This window comes from Chiloscyllium plagiosum, chromosome 15 (assembly GCF_004010195.1).
Source record: "Chiloscyllium plagiosum isolate BGI_BamShark_2017 chromosome 15, ASM401019v2, whole genome shotgun sequence".
Taxonomy (NCBI): Eukaryota; Metazoa; Chordata; class Chondrichthyes; order Orectolobiformes; family Hemiscylliidae; genus Chiloscyllium; species Chiloscyllium plagiosum.
This window is the reverse complement of record NC_057724.1, coordinates 28,808,221-28,830,732: the sequence shown is the minus strand read 5'-3', so window position 1 is coordinate 28,830,732 and position 22,512 is coordinate 28,808,221. Positions and strand designations below refer to the sequence as shown.

The window sequence follows — 22,512 nt, the reverse complement described above, 5'->3', positions numbered from 1 at the left end:
GGTAAATGTAGGGGTATGGGTGGGTTGCGCTTCGGCGGGGCGGTGTGGACTTATTGGGCCGAAGGGCCTGTTTCCACACTGTAAGTAATCTAATCTAATCTAAAAAACCCTTAGCACCCTTAGTAGGGATCAGTCAAAAGTGTAGTTTTTTTTCAATAAAATCCCTAACTTGAAAAAATCGAAAGAGGTCTCTATTAGATAACTTGTACTTCCGTACTAACTGATTGAAGGACATCACTACGTCTCCCTCAAATAAATCGCCCATGCAAGACACACCCCTAGCTGCCCAACGTTTAAATCCTGAATCTATCATCCCCGGTTGAAAACCCGGCATACCCACTAAAGATGTAAACGAAGATGTTTTGCCAATATTGCTTTTCCTCTGCATAACTGCCCTCCATGCTTTAACAGTATTGATGACTATTGGGTTATGGCAATATTCCCTAACTATCCTCATCTTATCCAAAAACAACAAACTGGTAAGGGGGCACCTTGCCTGGGAGGCTTCGATATCTAGCCATATTGAAAGAGGGTCCCCACAAACCCAATCACTCATGTAGGTCAAAAGCGAACTTAATTGGTAATTTTTAATTCCAGAAGGTCCACTGCCCCCAATCTGTGAGGCAGTTGCAGCTTAACTAATTTAATAAGGGGCCGCTTAGAATGCCAGATAAAGGAGCTGAACCAGCCGTTTGCTTATTGAAAAGCAGGGGGAGCATCGTATAGGGTACAGCAAACAGGGGAGAATATTCAGCTTAATGAGCACTATCCAACTCAACCACGAGACTGGAAGTGCCTCCCATCTTTGAAGATCTTGTTTAATTTTATCAAATAATTGTATAAAATTGGCTTTGAATAGCCGATCCAGAACTGGAGTGATGAATATGCCCAAATATACAAAACCCCCCCTGTGAGCACCTAAATGGGAATTGGTGTTTGCCTTCCAGACCTAGCTCCTTTGTAAGACCACCCATAGGCATAGCCTCTGATTTCGCAAAATTAATCTTATACTCTGAAAATGCACCAAACACGCAAATGCATTGTATCAGGCGAGGCACTGAAACTGCTGGATTTGTCAAAACAATTAGGACATCGTCTGCATACAGTAAGATCTTATGTAATTTGGACCCCACTTCTGGAGCTGACATACTGGGATCCCCATGAATGACCTCTGCCAATAGTTCAATCACCAATGTAAAAAGCAATGGTGAAAGGGGGCAGCCCTGCCAGCTGCCCCTAAAAATATTAAAATTGCTTGATCGTACCCCTTTGGTGATGACCACCGTAAGAGGGCCACCATAGAGAACCTTTACCCATCTTATGAAGACTTTGCCCAAACCAAACCACTCCAGAATATAGAAAAGGTACGGCCACTCAACTCGGTCAAATGCCTTCTCTGCATCTAGAGAAATTACCAATCCCTGTATTGACTGTTGTTGACATGCTTGAATTACATTAAGCAGCCTGCTAACATTATTGGAGGATCTGTGACCCTTTATGAAACCCCTCTGATCCTCTTTAACAATATTGGGTAACACAGTCTCTAGCCTTAACACGTGAGACTTCGAGGGGATTTTAAAGTCCACATTTAAGATCAAGATGGGCCTGTATGAAGCACAGTCTTCTGGGTCTTTCCCTTTTTTAAGGATAAGTGAAATATTGGCCTCTCTCTGAGATGGTGGGAGACAATCATGACTGTATGAGTCATTAAACATATTCAGCATCGGGCCTGACAATATACTTATAAATACCTTATAGAATTCACTGGGAAGTCCGTCAGGACTGGGCACCTTTCCACTCTGAAGCTGCCTCACAGCTTCCTGCACTTCTTGCTCTGATAATGGGGCATTGAGAAAGGACTGTTGTTCGGGAGTCACACCCAGGAGCTTCAGATCCCTAAAAAAAAAAAATTCCATTTGGTCTGCCCCTTCTCGCAATCCTCGGATTGGTATAACTGAGAGTAAAATCTCTGGAACGTCAAACCTCTCTCTAATTGCTGTAATGGATTGTGGGGCACTCCTTTTCCTGGTGAGATACGCTAAATATTTGCCTGGCTTGTCACCATGCTCGTAAAACCTTTGCTTTGCAAAAGCCAGCTCCTTCTTTGCCGTCTGCGTGAGCACGGAATTTAGTGCAGACCGCAGTGTCATAATCCTCTGTAGTTTGACCAATGAGGGTGTGTCAAAGTAAGCCTTCTCAGCTGCCTTCAACTGTGCTTCAAGACTGGTTGGTGCTCACCCTTCTACCGCTTCCTACTGGCGGAATAGGAAATAACTAATCCCCAGCATAGGCATTTCAGTTTCCCAGAGGACAGATGAACTACCAACTGAGCCTAAGTTGATGTCTAGGAACGCCTGAAATTCCCGAGAGAAATACTCCACAAACTTATTGTCCTTGACAATAAAGGGATCCATTTGTCAGTGCCTCAAATCCATATAATGTCCTTAATCTTAACCATAAAGTACACTGGAGCATGATCAGAGATGGTAATGTTACCAATCGTACAAGATGCCACCAAATCCAGGGTTACCGCACGGGTCAGAAAAAAATCAATCTGTGTGGATTGGAGAAAAATGAAAAATCCCTGCCTGTAGGATGGAGACATCTCCAGATGTCCTCCAACTCTCACTCCACACACAGAACCACTAACTGTTTAGTTTGTACAGAGGGTATCGGGGGACCTTTGGGCAACCTGTCTACTGTGGGATCCATGAAGCAGTTAAAATCTCCTCTAGACTTATCAGTTTAGAAAAAGCATCTACCAAAAATTTAAGGGGATAAGCTGGAGGCCAATAAACATTTAAAACACCGTGTTCTTCCCCATTTATCAAGGCTTTAAGAATTACAAACCTACCCTGTTTGTCTTTAACACATGCTAACAACTTAAATGGGAGATACTTCCTCACCACAATAGCCACTCCCCTACCTCTGGTATTAAATGATGAAAAATAAACTCAGTCAAAGCCATTCTGATGTAATTTCAGGTGCTCCTTGTCATCTAATGTGTCTCCTGTAACAAAGCAATATCCACCTTCTTTCTAAGACTCAAGAGTACCTTCTTCCTCTTAATTGGTGAGTGACTTCCCTTGATATTCCAGGTACACCATTTAATCAAGTCATTAGCCATAACCTTCTGCAATAACATTCAAATTCCAGAGAGGAGGAACCCGAACCACAAATCGCTGAGCCTTAGTGTCACATAATCCACCAAATATGAAAGCCACATAAACTAAAACCACTACATTTAACAAATGCACAAAACTATTACAAATTAAAAACAACGAAAACCAAAAAACAAACCAACATATAAAGCGCCAACAGCGTTGAATATGGGAACTCACCCCCTGCCCAGAGGGGGCACCTACCCATCCCAAACTGCCCATAAATAGGCATCTAACCATCTCAGCCACCTTTACTTCTCCCAGCTAGAGTCTCACCGCAAACACAAGCAGAAAAGAGTAAACACACCATAGAATACCAATTCTATGGATAAAAAAACATGTTTTTAAAAAAGTCTCTTGCCTTCTCTGATGTAAGGTGAACTGAAGCACCACTGGCTACCTCAGGGAGTACTGAATCCCAAGATCCCGCAGTCTTCTCTTAACACCCTCGTAAGATTTTCATATCTGGATCATTGCCGCTGAGAAGGCCTGAAAGAACATGATCTTGGAGCCCTCGTAAATTAGGACCTTTGGATCCTTCCCCGGGACTCTGGAAGCCTCCATGACTCTCTCCTTAGCCCGGTAATGATGGAACTTCACCAGGTGAGTACGAGGACGTTGATCCAGATCCAATCTCTGCGCTGCGACACAGTGAGCCCTCTCTTATCTTCAATCCTCTCATGCCAGCCTCCAAGTCAAGGAGTTTCAGCAGCCAGTCCTCAACAAATTCCGCAGGCTGCTCACCTTACCGTTAGGCAGACCAATGATCTGAATGTTTTTTCTCCTGCCCCTTTTCTCAAGATCATCGACTTGGTCACACAAATTACGGACCTGCGTCTCCAGGGCTTGGATCCTATCCTTTGATGAACTGGCATCAGTTTCCACCGCTGTGACTCTGTGCTCCACCTCATCCGTCCTCTTCTCCAGGTCTCCCAGCTGCTGCTCATGCTTCTGCAGTATGAGAGAGAGATTGGAGCCAGCTTCTCTTCAATCTGTTCCCCCAGCATCTTGTGAGATTTCACAAGCTCGTTCACCAGGGCCTGGAATGCAATTGAGTCTGAGGATCTTGCAGACTGAGCTGCACCCCCAGCCTTGGATGCTCCTCCCTTCGGCATTTCTGGATGGCAGGAATCCCAGGTAAGTTAACTTTTAGAAGTTTCTTGGGACTCCACAATCTTTCCAGAGACCCAAGATATAATGATGGTCCGGCTTGGACGGGTTGAAGGTTCGTCCCACTTGTGCTGTGATGCGGAGCTCTGCAGTGCAATCTTCTTAAATCGCCACCATCTTGGATCCCCCTGTGAATATTTTAAGGCAAAATTAAACGTTCTTGACTAACAAGTGAGTCAAAGTGTAAAGGAGTGGAAAGTGAATTTGAGGTCGCAATCAGATCAGTCATAATCTTCTCAAATGGTGGCTCATACCTCTGGACTGATTGACTTACTATTGCTCTTAGTTCAAATAATTGCACTGGGCTGCATTGTAGATATCATGCTAGACAGCAGGAAGAATGGTTCAGGGCTACTGCTCCTTGTACTGAGATCAGAGGTCTTCAGACTTTTTTTTTTGTTGATTTCTCCCATGTGCATGTCAGTCCACTTAAGCAATGGGATTGAAGAAGTTGTCAAAAGTAGCATTAAGAATAAAAAAAAAGCAACTTGTTTCATGCATGGACAACTTTTTCTTTTCCAGGAATTAGGGCAGTGTATTCCAATTTCACTGCCTCTAATATTTCTATACGCAACAAGCAGATATTAATTCAGTCAACATATAATATACTACTTGAGACAGAAAACACACTATCAGCATTATGTGGTTGGATAAACATAAACAGAAAGGAACACTGGATGACTCATCCATATAACCGTGAATGGGATGAGCCTATTTTTTAATTCAAAATCAGTTTCATTTGGAGAGTCATGTTTAAATCAGTATCCAAATTGAAGTTCCTTCCATATTTATTTTTGATGTGAAATAAATGAAGAAAATCCCATTTTTCCCCAGAAACGTTGGGTCAAAGTGAACACCTGTTTCAGTGTCTCTGGGAACTCTCTTTCAATTAAAATGCATGAATTTACAATTGTCTCTCAGAACAGTGACCAGCACTATTCAAGAAATTCTTTAGTTAACTCACTGCTATAAAGTCTTCAAATAAGTTCTGAACTGTCACCGCCCCCCCTTTCAGGAAGATATTGTTTGTATTTTGTGAAAACCTGAGACAAAACAGAGCTGTTTCTGTTTTGTGGGAACTGATTACTCTGTACCTGATTAGACCAAGTCCATTTTTAGAAATCAGTGTGAATTCAAGCATCTGTGCTGATATTGACCTTTGCAAGGTTGCACCAGCCTTAAGAGAAATTCCATCTTTTGATGTGTCAGCTCTGTGGGAGGTTACATTTGGCCTCCTCTTGGCCAACCTGGTCTTGAGCTTTGGTGTCCTTGCTGTGCCCCTCTGTTTAGAAGTCTATGGACTGTTAGGATATTGCTGTTAAATTTGTCAGCAGGAGGTGCATGTTAAGTGCATGTACTTTTGAGCTTCCTGATTGCTTACAACAGGTGGTCTGTATTAATTATGTCCCTGGAGAGACTTCACCCAGCTCACTCCGTTCTGTTTTAGTTCTGTGATTTTTTTGAATGCAAATTGAGGCAGTTCAAGTTGGTCGAAAACCATCAAAAGGCAGCTTTGGCTGGACTGTACATGCAGTCTTGAGTCATCCACATCCAGAGGGCAAAACCACCAAATCACTAAGACTGGTTCAACTGTTAGACTTAGTAGGAATTAATGTAATTCAGCTTCTGAAATGAAATTGTGGAGTCACAAGCTCTGAGGCAGCAATGGCAGATTGGCCTGAAGACAAATGGCCATGAGTTCCCATTAATTCCTCATGTCTTTTTTTCTTATGGTCATGGTCTAACAGAGCGATCGTTGGAGCTTAATTGCTGCTGCAAAAAAGGTTGTGAAAAGGTAGATCTCATTTTTAGGAAACATCGTAGTTTAAACAACTCTGACCACATTGAACCTTATCCCACACCTTCCCTATCAACCACTGCTCCTACCCACCTCAATCATTGAAGGCCTTTCCCTCACCCCAACTTACTCCGAGCCCCCACAAAGTGTGGAGCATTAAATTAGTGTCTCACCAGGAAAATGTTTGGGAACAATGGATGTGATTAACTACATTGGTCATTACAATTCTCCTTTTTTGAAAGGGATTCAGTTTAGGGTTTGTGCTGATAAAGTCCCATAAGAACATTTTTTTTTCTCTCTTTTGCTATGAAGAAAACTGAAGAGTGAGCTGCTGGAAATACGGCGTAAAGGAGCGAAACGTGGCAGTCAGGATTACAGTGTCAAGACCTGTGCCCGATGTCAGAACACACTTGGTCGCTTTGTTAAGAGTGGAAATGTGTGCAAGCAGTGTAACCACCTGGTGTGTAAGGAATGTGGTGTTGCAGATGTAGATGGAAGATGGAAATGCAATGTGTGCATCACGGAGGAGTGAGTGTGACTTTTACTGAGTAGCATTTTGTTTGAAGGATGGTAAAACCTGGGGATGATATTTTCTACATATGACATGCCAAACTGGGGGATGTGCTTTACTGGGATGAGTGCCTCTGTGTCAGGGCTGTCTCTGCAATGAATAGGACTGCTGCTGGGTGCATGACATTCCAAATTTTTCCCCACAAGTCACCCAGAAGAAACGTCCTGAAATGGTGGGTTTACTTTGGGTTAAGCAGTTTCCTATTTTACTAAGAAGATCAAAAAAGGACTTTTCAAATTTATATGTTGGAGGAGTACTTTGATCAAAAAGTGTCACATATTTCAAACTAAAACTGCTGGAAAGTCAACAAAATTGAACTTGGGCGATTTGACCAAACCTAAAGTTTTGAGACTCTTTTAAACTCCTCTTCTGAACAGAGAAAGGTACAACAATGAGATGGATGGAGAAATTCAGATGCACAAAAGGCACGATTCTTTCTGAAAGCCCTAATGTTGGAATCTGGTGAATTTTTCAGCAACAATTTTATGAAATTATAATCCTACTAGAGGAGCCTTAACTTCTGGAAGCAATTACTAAGAAAGCATGTGGAGGAGGATCGTTGCTGTGTCCAAGAGTAGGAATTCATAAAATTAATTGAAAAATGTGGATAACAATGTGTGCATTGATAATGAAATTATAAACTATTGACAAGTGATAGGAATAGAAGAGAGAATGTCTTTGTCTTTGCTTGCTTGGAGTATATTGATTCTGAAGGTCCTATCGTCCCTGAGTTTTTCATTTGATTTACATGAGTTTAATTATTGACAGAATTGGAGGCTTACCCCTAGCAAGCCACCCAAGAGCTATTTAATGAAAGGCTTTGGGAAGACGCTTAAATGCATTACCCAACGTCAGTATGATCTATGCTTTACCAGCTTTAGTGAAGATAAATTTTAGAGCTGAAAGAGAGAATTGATGTTAAGAGTTTTATCCAATATCAGTAAGAATGGTTTCAGTTTAAAAGTACAGCCCAGATTAAATCTTACATGTTCTTCACCAGAAAACTAAAGAAACAAACTGGAGATTGGTTCTTTGAATACCGAGCAAAAAGGCACAGTACTGATTTTGGTAGCGATATAATCAGAGCATCATTAAAGAGGAAATATGCCTGTAAGTACCAGAGTTTTGAATGTTTTGAATAAAGCTATACATTCAGTGAAATAAAGGATACATGTTACTTTGAAATTCTGTATGGCCCTGAGTGGTGTTGTCAACCCGATTGCTGTTCCCATTCCTACAGTTACGTTGACTGTCTCCCTCTCCACTTCAGCTGATCTTTTGCTGAAATTCTCATATGCCTTTGTTACTTCTAAACTCACAATTACAATGATCTCCTGGCTTGCCTCCCAACTCGCATCATCCATAAAATGGTGGTTATCTAATATTCTACTACCTGTATCTTAACTCCCATGAAGCCCCATTCACCCATCAACTTTGTGTTTGCTGATCTATATTGGCCCTCAATCCGGATATTCTCCAGTATCAAAATTCTCAATGTTAGTTTCTAATTTTTCCAAAGCCATACTCATACCTTTCAATGCTCACAACCCTGTGTTTCTCCCAGTCTGGTCTCTTTCAGTTTCCTGAATTTTCTCCTTAAATCCTGCTGCCTTTCTTTGCTTCTTTCAAAAAACTCCTGAAAACTCTTTTTGGTTCAGCTTTTGGTCGACTGAAACTGATACCTCCTTCCGTGAGTCAGTGTCAAACTTTCATTGTTGACTCTTGCTGTAAAACACCTCATGTTTTACTATATAAGTAAAGTCTCTACAGTTTTTGCGGACTACAGGGCTTCTCTCTCATTACAGAAAGATAACTGGTGGGGGAGAGGTTGAGAAGGAGAGTCCTTCATGGTTCCTTCATTGAACCCACCCTGCACGACTTTGCATCACAAACCAGCCATCCAGTTGATGGAGTTAGCCCACCCCCAGATTTTACTATATGAAGATGCTCATAAGGTGTAATCATTTTTTTTGTTAGTGTGGAAGGATATTTATTTTTCTGCAGACAGTGATTAAAATTTGGCTTTCCCATTTACTGATGCATAACACAGTTATTGATGTGATGGAACAGAGAGGTTGGAGAAGGACTGGAATAACATCCTTTAAAAATTCCTGAATGCCACCTAATATTTCTTTTACTGTACAGTAAATAAGCGAGAGACAACAGGACAGGCATTGCTACAGAAGGCATTGGCCAATGATGCAAATGCAAATATCGCTGCACAGGGAAGGCAGAAGACCTCTCAGGATGAAAGTAGAGTTTCCAGGTGAGTGTGATCATAAATTCATAAAATCCAGATGTTTACAGAACAGAAAGGAGGGCATTTGGGCTACAGTGCCCAGGCTTGTCAATAAAGATCTGACTGCATTAATCTTATTTTCTGGCTCTTGGAGGCTATGCGATGCAAGTGAATGTTTCAAGAGTTTCTGACTCAGTCACTCTTTCAGGAAACGAGCCCAAGACTCACCAACACATTCAGGCAAAATCTTTTCTTCACAATTCTCCTCTGAGTCTCTATCTCTATCTCTAGTCTTAATTCTATTTTCCACCAGATATTGACCCTCTTAAATAATGGAAAAAGTGCTTTCCTGCCCAGCACCCTTCATAATCTTCCACACCTTGATCTGATCCCCTCTCAAACTTCACTGCATCAAGAAAACAACCCCTGACTATCCAATCTGATAGAACAATAGTTGAAATTTATTTTTGTATCATTGATTTTGTTTTTTAGTCTAGTTTCCATTTTAATTATTTTTGCAGAGATATGGTAGAAATGAGTGACTTGGCTATTTCAGAGGACAGTTAAGAAACAGCCACATTGCTGTAGGTCAGATTTCCTTCCCTAAAGGACATGAGTGAACGAGATGTTTTTGATGACAGTTGATCACTATCATTGTGGCTAACTTTTAGTTCTAGGTTTATTAATAGCATTTGCTTTGGTTGGATTTGAAGCTGCATCCCCAGAACGTAAATGTGCATTTCTATATTGCTGTTTCAAGCCTCCTTCGACAGCACCTTCCAAACTTGAGATCTATCACCGAGACAAGAACAACAGATACATGGGAAGACCCCCACCTGCAAGTTTCCCTCTAAGCCACCATCCTGACTTGGAAATAAATCACTGTTTCTTCACTGTTACTAGATTAAATTCTTGAACTCGCTCCCTAATAGCATTGTGCATGTGTCTACCCCATACAGACTGCAGTGGTTCAAGAAGGCAGCTCCCCATCATTATCTCATCAGCAATTAGGAATGGATAGCAAAGGTTGGCTTAGAGGCAATGCCTACATTTCACAAACCTTGCTTATTTTGTTCTTGAGACATGACAGTGAAGGGCAAATAAGAAAGTATAGGGCACTACCAAGATTAGAAGAAGGAAAAGAGCAAATACATTGGGAACTGGTGATGAGGATGAATTTTTCACAAACTGAAGATTGTAAGGGAATTGTGAGGAAAAAAGAATAAATATGGGAAATCTATGCTTGAAATTTTATAAAAGAATTAATTAAACAATGAGCCCTCATTGTAATTCATGAGGAAAAAGGATAAGTAGATCTAACAATATTGATGGAGTTGGGAAAGAAGAAAGGAAAAATAAAGAGAGGCCAGAAAAGTCGCAATGAAAAGGAGAAGTTGAAGGAAAGAAATGAATAAACTATTCCATTTGATAATGTAAAGGCGTGCTAGGAATGGGAGCAAATTCACATCTTGAACTATCTTCAGCTTGAGACTGAAAAATCGTTAACGTGAAAAGAATCATTTGTTTTAATGAAGGGATCAGATTGATTGGAAGTATTTCTAGTGAGCATGTAGATTTGGGATTTCTGTGTGGTTAGAAACAACAGTGAGACCATGATTATTGGTATTTAGAACAAGAATAAGGGTACAGTTAGCACGTGGGATGAAATAGTAATGGTTGGTTAGATGCAAAAGACACAAAACATTTAATAGTTTCTGGGACTGAAATTGCACTTGAGCTCTATCTGTCTTATTCTGTAACTCCAAGGAAATTGTCCTTTAAAAGCCATTAAATAACTGATTTTAAGAACATTGGAGCTGAAATGGACTGATTAGCCTATCGATGAGATCATCGCTGATCTGATAATCCTCACCGTCATTTTCCTGCCTTTTCCCCGATAGCTCTTGATTCCCTTAATGATTAAAAATTTACCTCCGCTTTGAATATGCTAACAACCCAGCCACATCAGCCCTCTGGATAAAGTATTCCACAGAGTCACTATCCTCTGAGAGAAGAAATTCCTCCTCATTTTGATCTTAAATGTGCGACTCCTTATCCTAATACTATGTCCTCTGGTCCTCAACTCTCCTTCAAGGCAAAAGAACCTTTCCACGTCTAACCTCACAAGTCTCTAAGAGTCTTGTATGTTTCATTGAAGTTGCCTCTGATTCTTCTCCTATGAGCACAGGTCCAATTTACCTAACCTCTCCTCATAAGAGTTCTTCCATACCTAGGAACAAACTAGTGAATTTTCTCTGGACTGCCTCCAATGTCGTAGAGTCATATAGGAAGGAAACAGACCCTTCATCCAACTTGACCATGCTGACCAGGTTTCCCAAACTGACTGAGTCCCATTTGTCTGCTTGTGACTCATGTCCCTCGAGACCTTTCCTTTTCACAAACGTGTCCAAATGTCTTTTAAATGTTGTAACTGTACCTGCCTCTATCACTTCCACTGATAGTTCATTTCACATACACAACACCCCTGTCTGAAAAAGTTGCCCCTTGGGTCCCTTTTAAATCTTTCTCCTCTCACCTTAAGAACTTTGTTCTCTAGATTGCCGTTTCCCTGAACACTCATCAGTCAGGCAAAAGTGAAGACTGCAGATGCTGGAGATTAGAGTCGATAATGTGGTGCTGGAAAAGCACAGCAGGTCAGGCAACATCCGAGGAACAGGAGAGTCAACGTTTCAGTCAAAAGTCCAAAACGTTGACTCTCCTGCTCCTCGGATGCTGCCTGACCTGTGCTTTTCCAGCACCACACTTTTGACACGTACCAGTCAGTGCACTTAAAACAGTTTTGAAGAGCAGAAATGGCTCCTACTGGCCGGATTTTCACCTGTTTCAAGCTGGTTCTGAAGCAGGTGAAAACCTGGCTGGCAGGAGCCATTTCTGCTCTTCAAAACTGTTTTAAGTGCACTGACTGGTGTGTGTTCAGGGAGGCAGCAACCAATGGTGATTCCATTGACTTAGAGGATACATGGCATCGGTGATTTGCTACATTAGCAAGTGCATTGATTACATCACTCTGTCCAAGACCATCACTTCTCGCCCCAACCAGAAGCCATTGATAACCGCAAAGCTGCTGAGGACCTGTGATTCCACCTTCACAGCAGATGACAAGGCAGCCCTAACAACAGCAAGGGCCAACCTAACCCAGGCCATCAAGGAGACAAAGCGTGCTTAAGCATAGAGAATACATACCTTCAGGACAGCGGTGATACGTGGAGTAGATGGAAGGGCATCTAGGTCATCATCAACCACAGAACAACATCACCTGCTTGTGCTGGTGATGCCTCCCTCCAGGGTGAGTTGAACAACTTCTATGCACGGTTTGAGGCATGAAATAACGTGGCAATGAGGAAGTCCACACCCTCCCTCCCAGTGACTGGTGCTGTGTCTTACCAGTGCTGATGTGAGGAAAACCCTATGCAGAGTCAACCACAGAAGGCTGCTGGACCAGATAACATCCTTGGCAGAGTGCTGAGACGATGCTTTGACTCACTGGTGGATGTTCTCACAGACATCTTCAACATCTCCCTGAGCTGTGTCATAGTTTCCGACATGCTTCATGGCCATTACCATCATCCCCGTGCTGAAGAATTCTTCAGCATCCTGTCTCAATGTCTACTACTCTGTTGTGCTAACACCCATCATCATTAAGTGCTTCAAGAGGCTTGTGATGAGGCATATTAAGACCCTGCTGCCCCCTCCCCCCCCCCCCCCTTACTGGACACCCTGCAGTTCGTGTATCATCCCAACCACTCAATAGATGATGCCATTTCCATCACCCTCCATCTGGCCATCACCCACCTGGATAAGAAGGACATCTACATCAGACTACTATCCATAGACTTCAGTTCTGCATTTAACACTATTGTTCCTCAGCATCTTATTGGAAAGCTGAGTCTGCTGGCCCTAAATACCCCCCTTTGTAACTGGCTTCTGGACTTCCTGACTGGGAGACCTCAGTCAGTCCGGATTGGGAACAACACCTCCAATACCATTGCACTAAGCACGGAGACCCGCAGGGCTGTGTCCACTGCTGTTCACCCTGATGACATACAACTGTGCAATGATGCACAGGTCGAATCACATCATCAAGTTCGCTGATGATACAATTATAGTGGGTCTCATCAGCTGGAACAACGAGGCAGCATACAGAGAGGAGGTGCAGCGGCTAAAAGACTGGGGCAGAGCCAACAACCTGTCTCTGAACATGGACAAAATGAAAGAGATGGTTGTTGACTTCAGGAGGACACAGAGCAATCACTCTCTGCTGGAAATCGATGGCTCCCCCTTGGAGATCATGAAGAGCACTAAATTTCTTGGCATCCATCTGGCGGAGAATCTCATCTGAGCCCTCAATCCCAGCTCCATAGCCAAGAAAGCCCAGCTGTATCTCTACTTTCTGCACAGGCTGAGGAAAGCCCACCTCCCACACTCCTCCATCCTCGCCACATTCTACAGAGGGCTCAATGAGAGTACTGTGAGCAGCAGCATCATTGCCTGGTTCGGGAATTGCACTGTCTCGGATCGTAAGACCCTACAAAGGATAGTGAGGACAGCTGAGAAGATTGAGGTCTCGCTTCCCTCTATTGCAGACATTTACACCACACACACCATCCAAAAGCCTAAGAGCATTGTGGAAGATCCCACACATCCCTCACTCAAACTCTTCTCCCTCCTGCCATCTGGCAGAAGATATAGTTTCTCACAGCCAGACTGTGCAACAGTTTCTTCCCTCAAGCCGTCAGACTCCTTGACACTGTATGATCGGACTTTTTTTTTCCACCTGAAATTCTTTGCATGACTTCAAAATGCTGCTTGAACAATGTCTATTAATTACCATTCTTTTATTACACTATAATTTGCATGTTTTGCACTTCTTATGCACTTTATGCCGCCCTGTGTATGATTGTGTAGTTTGTGCTGTTCATGTAGCACCTTGGTCCTGGAGGAACGCTGTCTCTTTTTTTTTAAAACTGTATCAGTTGTAAATGGTAGAAATGACAAAAAATCTACTCTACTACTACTACTACTACTACTACTACTACTACTAATACAACAACTACTACTACTGTGTTACCTGGGAAAAAGACCTTTGCTATTTACCTTATCCATGCCCCTCATGATTTTATAAACCTCTATAAAGTCACCCCTCACCCTATGTTCCAAGGAAAATTGTCCCAGCCTATCCAGCCTCTTACAAGTCAAAACCTCCAGTCTCCGTAACATCCTGGCAAATCTTCTCTGCACTCTTTCCAATTTAGCAACCTCCTTCCCATAGCAGGGTGACCAGAACTGTATACAGTACTCCAAATGTGGCCTCCTGAGCATCCTGTACAACTCCAGTACTCAATGGTCTGAGCAATGAAGGCAAGCTTGCTCAACGCCTTCTCTCTACATGTCTACATCACTCTCTACATGTGACACTAGTTTCAATGAACCATGTATCTGCACCCCTAGGCTTCTCTGATCTACAACACTCCCCAGTGTCCTACGATTAAATGCGCAAGTCTTGCCCTTGTTCATCTTACCAAACTGTAATGTCTCAAAATTTATCTGAACTAAACTCCATCTGCCACTCCTTGGCCAATTGGCTCACTTGATCAAGATTTGTTTGTATTCTTAGATAACTTGTTTCACTGTCTACTATACAACCACTTTCTTGTGTCATCCACAAACGTACTGACTTGTGGGACAAGTCAGTTTTTGGGTCGAAATTCTGCCGAGAAACAGCCTTTTTGGTCTTTACATTCAGTACATCTTGCCTCAGGTAAGGGGCGTAAAACTGTTCACTGTATTTCACTGCAGTCGGATCAGTGCCTTGTATAGTTTTAGCAAGACCTCCCCATGTGAAATGAAGGCCAACATTATGTACACCTTCCTTATTACCAATTGAACTTGTATATAACTTTTTGTGTCTTATACACTGAAGCTCCTGAATCTCCTTTGCTGTAGCTTTCTAAGTATATCTCTACTTAAATAATATTCAGCTCCTCCATTCTTTCTACTGTAGGAAATAACCTCCTATTTTCCCACATTATATTCCATCTGCCAAGTTTTTGCCCACTCACTTAACCTATCTGAATCTCTGTGCAAACTCTGTCATCCTCAGCACTTGCCTTCCCACCTATTTTCATGTCTACTGCAAAGTTGGCTACAGTATATTCACTTTCCTCATCCAGGTCATTGATATATGTAGCAAATAATTGGAGGAGCTCAAAATGTCACCGAGAAGGTCAGGTTGTGATTTAACAGTGACATCTCAAGAAAACTCTTGAAGCATTGAGGATATGTGGGAACAGATGTTGAAGTTCCTGTATGAGTGTCCTGGATTGCTTTTACGCATCATGTAGGGAAAAAAACTGAGGGAAAAGACTCAGGCAGCCTTCTTTATGACTTTGCAGTCCTTTCTGACAAGCCCAATTTTCCTTGACTAACTACAGCAGGAACAGCTGATGAAGGATTTTTGCACTAAAGCTAAAATTTGTCACCTCAATGTCATCACTGATTGTTTGAAGGATTTCCAGTACCATTGAACTCTTTCTAATCTCAACCTCCTTGATATTAAACAAGGACACACAGAATATGCAATATGAAATACAGTAAGGTTGATCTCGGGGCCATGATCAGGGTTGGTTCTAATAATTTTGTTAATGGTTGTGTACAAATAAAAATTAAGCCTTGGAGCAATAAGACTGCCTTCTTGGAAATATTTTGATTATGGGGAGCAATACGCAAATCAACAGGCAACATATTTTATTTGACAAAACAGTTTTGTAACCTTGCACCATGCTTAAATAATGAAATGATAATATAGCTCAGTAATATTTTTACAAACTATCAGTAGAGTAACTAAACCATGAACCTGTGATTTTTTTCTTTTGTTGTTTGATAGCAACCACTCTGAACCCCAAGAGGATTCTGAGCAACCAAGTGACACAGAATCCACTGGACATGTCAGCATTAGCAGCTACAAGAGCAACTCGCAATCTCCCTCCAAGCACAACACACCTAACAATTCCAGGTAACGGATCTGTGGAGGATTCAGTCTGAAATTATTGTGATCAAATGGAAATATGAATGCTAATTCGAATTAGACAACTTTTCCCTTAAAATCTATGTTTTGATCAAATTTGTAGTCATCTGTATTAAAATATCTGTGTCAAATGTTGCTAAGTAACAGCCCTGGCCTACGCTTGGTGAGGTTTTAATATTTTAAAGGCACTAGATAAATGTAAATTGATGAGATAATTGGCCATCATTTTGCCACATGCCTGTGTTTAGACTTTCTTTCTCACGTTAAGCTTGCTGAAGTCCTGATGTACCATGCAGCCTCATTAGATGAAGGGATGAGCTAGTAAATCAGTAGGCCCTCTCCGCTTCCAGAGATGCTGTAGTGAAAACCCAATTCAAAGTGCTATGTGACAGCAATCTCAAGTGATGAATCATAGAATCCACATTTGGCCCATTAAGTCTGCACCATCCTTTTAAAGAGCATCACACTCTAATCCAGACTACACCCTGTCCCATAACCTTGCATTTACCATGGCTAATCCACCTAGCCTACACATCCCTGGACACCACAGGGAAATTTATCATGGCCAATCCACCTAACCGGTACATTTTTGGACTGTGGAGGAAACCAGAGAACCTGGCAGAAACCCATGCAGACGTGGAGCAACATGCAAACTCCACACAATAGTCACCTGAGGCTGGAATCAAACTTTGGTGTAATGAGGCAGCAGTGCTAATCACTGAGCCACCATTCGCCTTTGCTCTGGGGAAGTTGCTGTCCTGCATTTAACCCCATTCGTAACAAAGGGGACAATGTTTATCTCATATTATTCCAGTCCATAAAGAAGAAATTCTGCTTATGTTCCTAAAATAAGTTTGGATCTGTCTTATTAATATGCATTCATCCCTTCGCAAGGCTCTGTTGGGTCTATGTCTATTTCAATGGGCCCAAATAGTCAGTTGCAAATGGATAGCACTTATCACTGACCTCGAGGAAAGCCTCCCTCAAAGATGTAGTGATCACTGTGATACAGTTTCAACCTTTCCCTGTATTAATTTAGTTCCAGTGTCAACCGGCAAGGGCTATTCACAGTTACAGCGATGTCGTCAAGCAGGCTAATCAGCCAATCATAGTGATTAAATCTCTCAGACAGAAATCCAAGATGCAAAACAAAGCAATTATTCTTCGATTGTGAAATGAAATTTCCAGGCCTATGCTGATCCTTAGCAACTATGACTGTAAACATTGTAAAAACTTAATCACACTTCATTCAACGAGATTTGAGGTTTTTACAGAAATGTTTTTTTAAAATTGGATGTTCATATTAAAACCGTGATTTCGAAATGATTTCCATCTGAAAGGAATTCAATAGCCCAGCCCACAGAGGATTGGGGAATCACTGACAGCAACTTCTGGATAACTATGTTTAATTGCATTTATATTATCCGTTTAACATAGCAATGACAATGGTCACTGACAGTTTTGCCATCATTATAACAACAAAATCCAAGCGAACATAATTATCTTTTATTAATGGGTGCCCTAAAATTCTGAAAATGGTTGTCATTTAACATAGATTGTCAAAGAAATCAGATTATTTCTATTGTATAATTTGGTACAAGTAATGAATATGGAATTATTTACAAACTATGTACTTTTTAAAGAAAAATGCTCAAAATAATCTGGATACCATTTATTGAAACTATGAATGGGTTATATCACAATATATCATTGGAAATTCTATCTTAATTTTACATCATGGAGTCCACTTTTATGGGCACTCTCCGGACTGGTGTTCATGTGGGCACTTAGAGTGGATTTCAGCAGGTAATCAACTGAGTTAAGTATTACAACTAAACCTGATCCTATGATATACACACGCGTGTGGCCTGTGTCTGGACTACCAGATCATAATAAAGAGCAGGAGACCTATCAGATTATTCTCTTCTGTGAACTAAAAGTAGCGAGGCCTATTGTACTGATCCTATAACTCAGAAAGTAAACCTGAAATTTCCTGTCTCAGTTACCCACCATCTATATGAACTGAACCATCAGAGAAACTAAACTCTTTCTCTCTGACAGTTGAATTCCTTAGAAACAAATCAGCACAAACAACAAATTTTGTTTTGTGACAATTAATAATTCTTGCCATAGAATACAAGAATAATACTCTGCCATAAAAAAATGAACTGCATGTTATCAAGTGTAAACAGAAACTTGTTCCATAAGGCATCTGATATAGACAATATTTATCCAACAAGGAGAGGCTGGTTGAGCAAACATTTTTTTTAAATTCCACACGTTGTGTGCTGTTTGCTGGAGTTCACCCATTTGATAAACGTTGTAATCAAATGGTGTGGGTGTTTGTTCGATCAGGATTTGGCTACTGGAAGAGCCTTTCTTTATAAAGTGAGGTAATATAGTGACCTTACTACCTGTCAGACTTCCTTTCACTAAATTAATTCGCAAATTAAGAGTAGGTTTAGGCACCAAAACCTAAAAATAATGTGTGGGATTGTATAAGGTGAGACGATGGTCTTGTGGTATTATTGCTTAAAAAAAAATGTTTTGGGATCCTGGGTTTGAATGCCACCATGGCAAATGTTGGAATTTGAATTCAATAAAAAAATCTGGAATTAAGAGTCTAATGATGATTGTCGATTTGTCTGAAAAACCCATCTGGATCACTAATATCCTTTAGTAAAGGAAATGTGCCATCCTTACCTGGCCTACCTACATGTGACTCCAGACACACTGCAGTGTAGTTGACTCTTTACTGCTCTCTGGGAAATTAAGAATGGGGAATAAATGCAGGCCTTGTGGCTGACATCCCACGAATGAATTAATAAAACTTTTTTAACGCAAAGTTTGTTTGTGTACATATAGTTTAAAAATAAACTCTTGAGTGGTAACCTTCTGAAAACTACCTCAGGTCAAGATCATGATGAGTCCTGAATATACTATGTCACTTTGAAAATGGAGTTGAATTTTTCCAGGCCATCTCCCAGTTTGCAATAACTTTATTAGAAAAGTAAAGTCAATCGCACAGTTTTCTCGAGGCTTCCACAGTTTTCAGCCAAGTTCCATGAATTAAAAAAAAGAGTCCTCCTTGGGAAATTCACCCTTTTATGTATTGGTGAAGTTTCAGTGAAATTTGAGACCTTATTTTGCTGTTTTATTTTTCAGGCGGAGTTCCTTAACAGAGAGCAATGCTGGTAATATTAACGAATGTGCTGTTTCCAAGCCCACAAATAGTGGCAGCATGACACTTCCAGCCACATTAAAGTCACCCACAGGCAATAAACTTAACACACAATCTGACTTGGACAAGGTAGGACAATACATTCCTTGCTGTGTTTTATTTGTTCATAGTTTGTGGATATGGCTAGTAGGCTGTATCAGTTGTCCATCTCCTTTTGTTTTCAATATGCAGCTGAGTAGCCACTTGGAATACATTGAGTCAACTATACAAGTATTTTTTAATCAACTTGTTTGTGCATGTTATGTCACACCTCCAGGGCAGGTGGGATTTGAACTTGAACCTTCTGGCCAATAGGAACACTACAAATGTGTCCCAAGACCATTTGCACAGAAGACAACCAAGGAGACATGACTTAAAGGGCTTGTCTGGGAACTAACTCGAGAATTAATTATAGATTGAGGTTTACAGAGATCTATACTGTGCTTGTCCTATTCAAATATTTGGTAAATAATCGAGGACTTTAAATATCAAGAGACTCTGAGATAAACAAACTATTTGGAATTAGTGCACAAAATTACAAGACAGCATTAAAGTGAACAAACCTCAGTCAAGGCGGCAGCAATCTTTGCCCCACATAGAATAGCAGTAATGGGGAGTAAACTCTGAGGAAAATCAGTTGGCTTGATTAACTACTTCAAAACAGACTTGGATAAGTATGATTGGAACAAATCTACAGTTACAAAGAGATATCAGTGATGATGATTTTTTTTTGTCAGAGGCCATAATCAGAAGTGTCCTAATGTGCTTTATTTTTAATTTGGGTGAAGGATAGCCCTTCCTGGAAAGCAAGAGAAGGTGAGCAAAAAATGCTGAATCCTACAGTTTATGCACAGGATTGTGTTTTGTTGTGTAAAGAAGTTTGTAAGCATGTAATACAACAATCTCAGACATAAGACTTTGTATAGACTGAATGATCAAATATTCCAAAAACAATGGCTCCTGCATCAGTTACATTTTTGTCGAGGACAGCTGATGAGAGGTACGCAGTGAATGAAGAAGTATTTTGGGGTATTGTTTAATTACTTTTATGGATTAAAGAGTAGTTTCACAATTATCTCCTTCAGAACAGAATCTTCTTGGATAAAGTTAATCAGAAACTGCATTGAAAGAAATGGGTTGGATGTGATTAATCGACATATTTATTTCATTGTTTGGACAAACCAGTCATTGAGTTATAATTTCATGTGATACTGTGTGAAATACCAACAGTTATGAAAACAAAGTACATGGATATAGTTCTAATACTTATGGAATGTTTAACATGTTTCTTCAGGAAACTGTTTCAAAAAGACACAGCAAAGGTTCAACAGATGAAAGTGCTTCGGAGAACCTGTTTAAAAAGAATACAAAAAGCATTCTGAAGCCTACAGGTGAGATTTGGCACATTGATGCCCTTTGTGTTAAAATCAATTAAAAATGTTTGTTTAAAACCTTTGAAAACTTTTCCACACTATACCATAGAAATGAGGTTCAGAAGTTTCCTGAGAAAGAGGGAAATTCAATCCATGTCCCTTTTAAGCATCTACTAATGCCAGTTTCAGAGAAAGTTTAGCAGCCACACAGGAATTGACCACATCGCCACACAGCAACATATTATGCAAATTGTACTAAGGAAAGAAGGGAAAAAATCAACCAAGGTTTCTGCTTTTTTTTTGATATCCAAAGGTCCCCACTGGAAGAAAGCTTTTGGTCTCAGGCTAGGAAGGGATCAAGCTTGGCTGTGAACCTTCACTATGAATGACACCTGCCTGCTGAAAGTCACTCCTTAAGAATGGGACCATTGATAAGGTATAAGAGGGTAGTCCTGGCCCATGGAACTACAGTCCAGCGGTCATCATTGTCAGGAAGGGAAAATTGAAGGGATTGGCTGGGGCTGGGAGGTGCTGGTTGAGATAGAACCATAAAAAGGCGTTGGATGTAATTTTTCCACTATGTTTTTGAAATTGTGAAAGCGAGCAATCAGCAAACTGCCCACTCCTGCCATAACTCTGGCTATCACACTCCTCAACCCCCGGCCTGAAGTCTGCTGGGTGAGCCCTTGGGGATCCTGGGAAGAAAGGAAATGATGTTTATCTTTTTGCCAAGTGGGGATCATGGAGAGAAGACATTTGGGGAGGGGTGGTGGGATCAGAGGAAAAGGAAGGGCAATTATTAAGGCAATTTAGGTATACCCCTCAGACTGGTAGGTAGGTCACCATGGTTTTCCATTTGAGAAACTAGTCACCTTTCGTTCTGACCAGGGATGCAGCACATTGACTTTCTCACCCTGTACTTGTTCATCTTTCCGTTCATGGCATGTGGCTGGGCCAGCATTTTTTGCCTGCCCTCATTGCCATTTGTGTTGAGTAGCTTTGCTTGGCCATTTCAGAGGGTAGTTAAGGGTCAGCCGTAGTGCTGAAGGTCTAGCGTCACTTTTAGGCCAGATCAGATGAGAACGATGAATTTCCTTCCCTCAAGAACATCAGTGAACCAGGTGGCTTTGAATGACATTTGCATTCACCTTGCACAATTGCCTTTGGGCTAGCTTTGTAGTCTAAATTTTATTGAAATCAAATTTCACCATCTGCTATTGTCGGATTCAAACTCATGTCGAAGGAGCATTAGCCTGGGTCCTGGATTACTAGTCCAACAACACTACCACGATACCATTGCCTCAGTTAGTGAGGGGGGTCAAAAAGGGGCTTAGCTTCTCACCTGGGCCAACTCATTCCATTATTTTCCCTTCTTGCCACCTCTCTCACCACCTGCAGGGAAGGAAAAATACCATCCCAGCTCTCATTCTCAAACGTTTATAAATAAAGTCTTACCTCTTAAAGGAAGTTGTTTAGGCTACATTTGTGTGTTACACCAGACTTAAAAACCCAAAACAGTATGCTGACCTTAATTGTCAATCACTATGCAGTGATGATTCACTCATTTAATTCAGGTCTTTAAATGGGATTCAAGCTTGTTTTGTGCACCAGCAACTTCTTAACTGACCACAATCGGTTTAGCTCAGTTGGCTGGATCGTTGGTTTATAGAGCACTGTGATGCCAACAGTGTGGGTTCAATTCTATTATGGGCGGCACGGTGGCACAGTGGTTAGCATTTTGTGCACCAGCAACTTCTTAACTGACCACAGAATGCCATTGGCAGAAGCTGGTCCTCTATTTGCTTGTTGATGTCTGTCTGCATTGCAAAGTATGTGACTCTTATTTGCCCATGCTTTCATGGACATTGTTCTATCTAGAACATGGAGTAACTTTGCATGTGACTTTTCTGCCATGTGGGCTATTTGTCGCCTAAG

At 41.2% G+C, this 22,512-nt stretch overlaps 1 protein-coding gene across 3 annotated transcripts in view; it reads left to right on the top strand.

The window, feature by feature from the left end:
• The window catches only part of sytl4 (synaptotagmin-like 4), an 83,291-nt gene that overhangs the window by 38,594 nt on the left and 22,185 nt on the right, over positions 1 to 22,512 (top strand). For all 3 annotated transcript variants that reach the window (XM_043704567.1, XM_043704566.1, XM_043704569.1), the window contains exons 4-9: positions 6,442 to 6,657; positions 7,701 to 7,810; positions 8,846 to 8,966; positions 15,844 to 15,972; positions 19,150 to 19,294; positions 20,499 to 20,595. In XM_043704567.1, the coding sequence (XP_043560502.1) occupies positions 6,442 to 6,657; positions 7,701 to 7,810; positions 8,846 to 8,966; positions 15,844 to 15,972; positions 19,150 to 19,294; positions 20,499 to 20,595 (818 nt within the window). The remainder of the gene's footprint in view (positions 1 to 6,441; positions 6,658 to 7,700; positions 7,811 to 8,845; positions 8,967 to 15,843; positions 15,973 to 19,149; positions 19,295 to 20,498; positions 20,596 to 22,512) is intronic.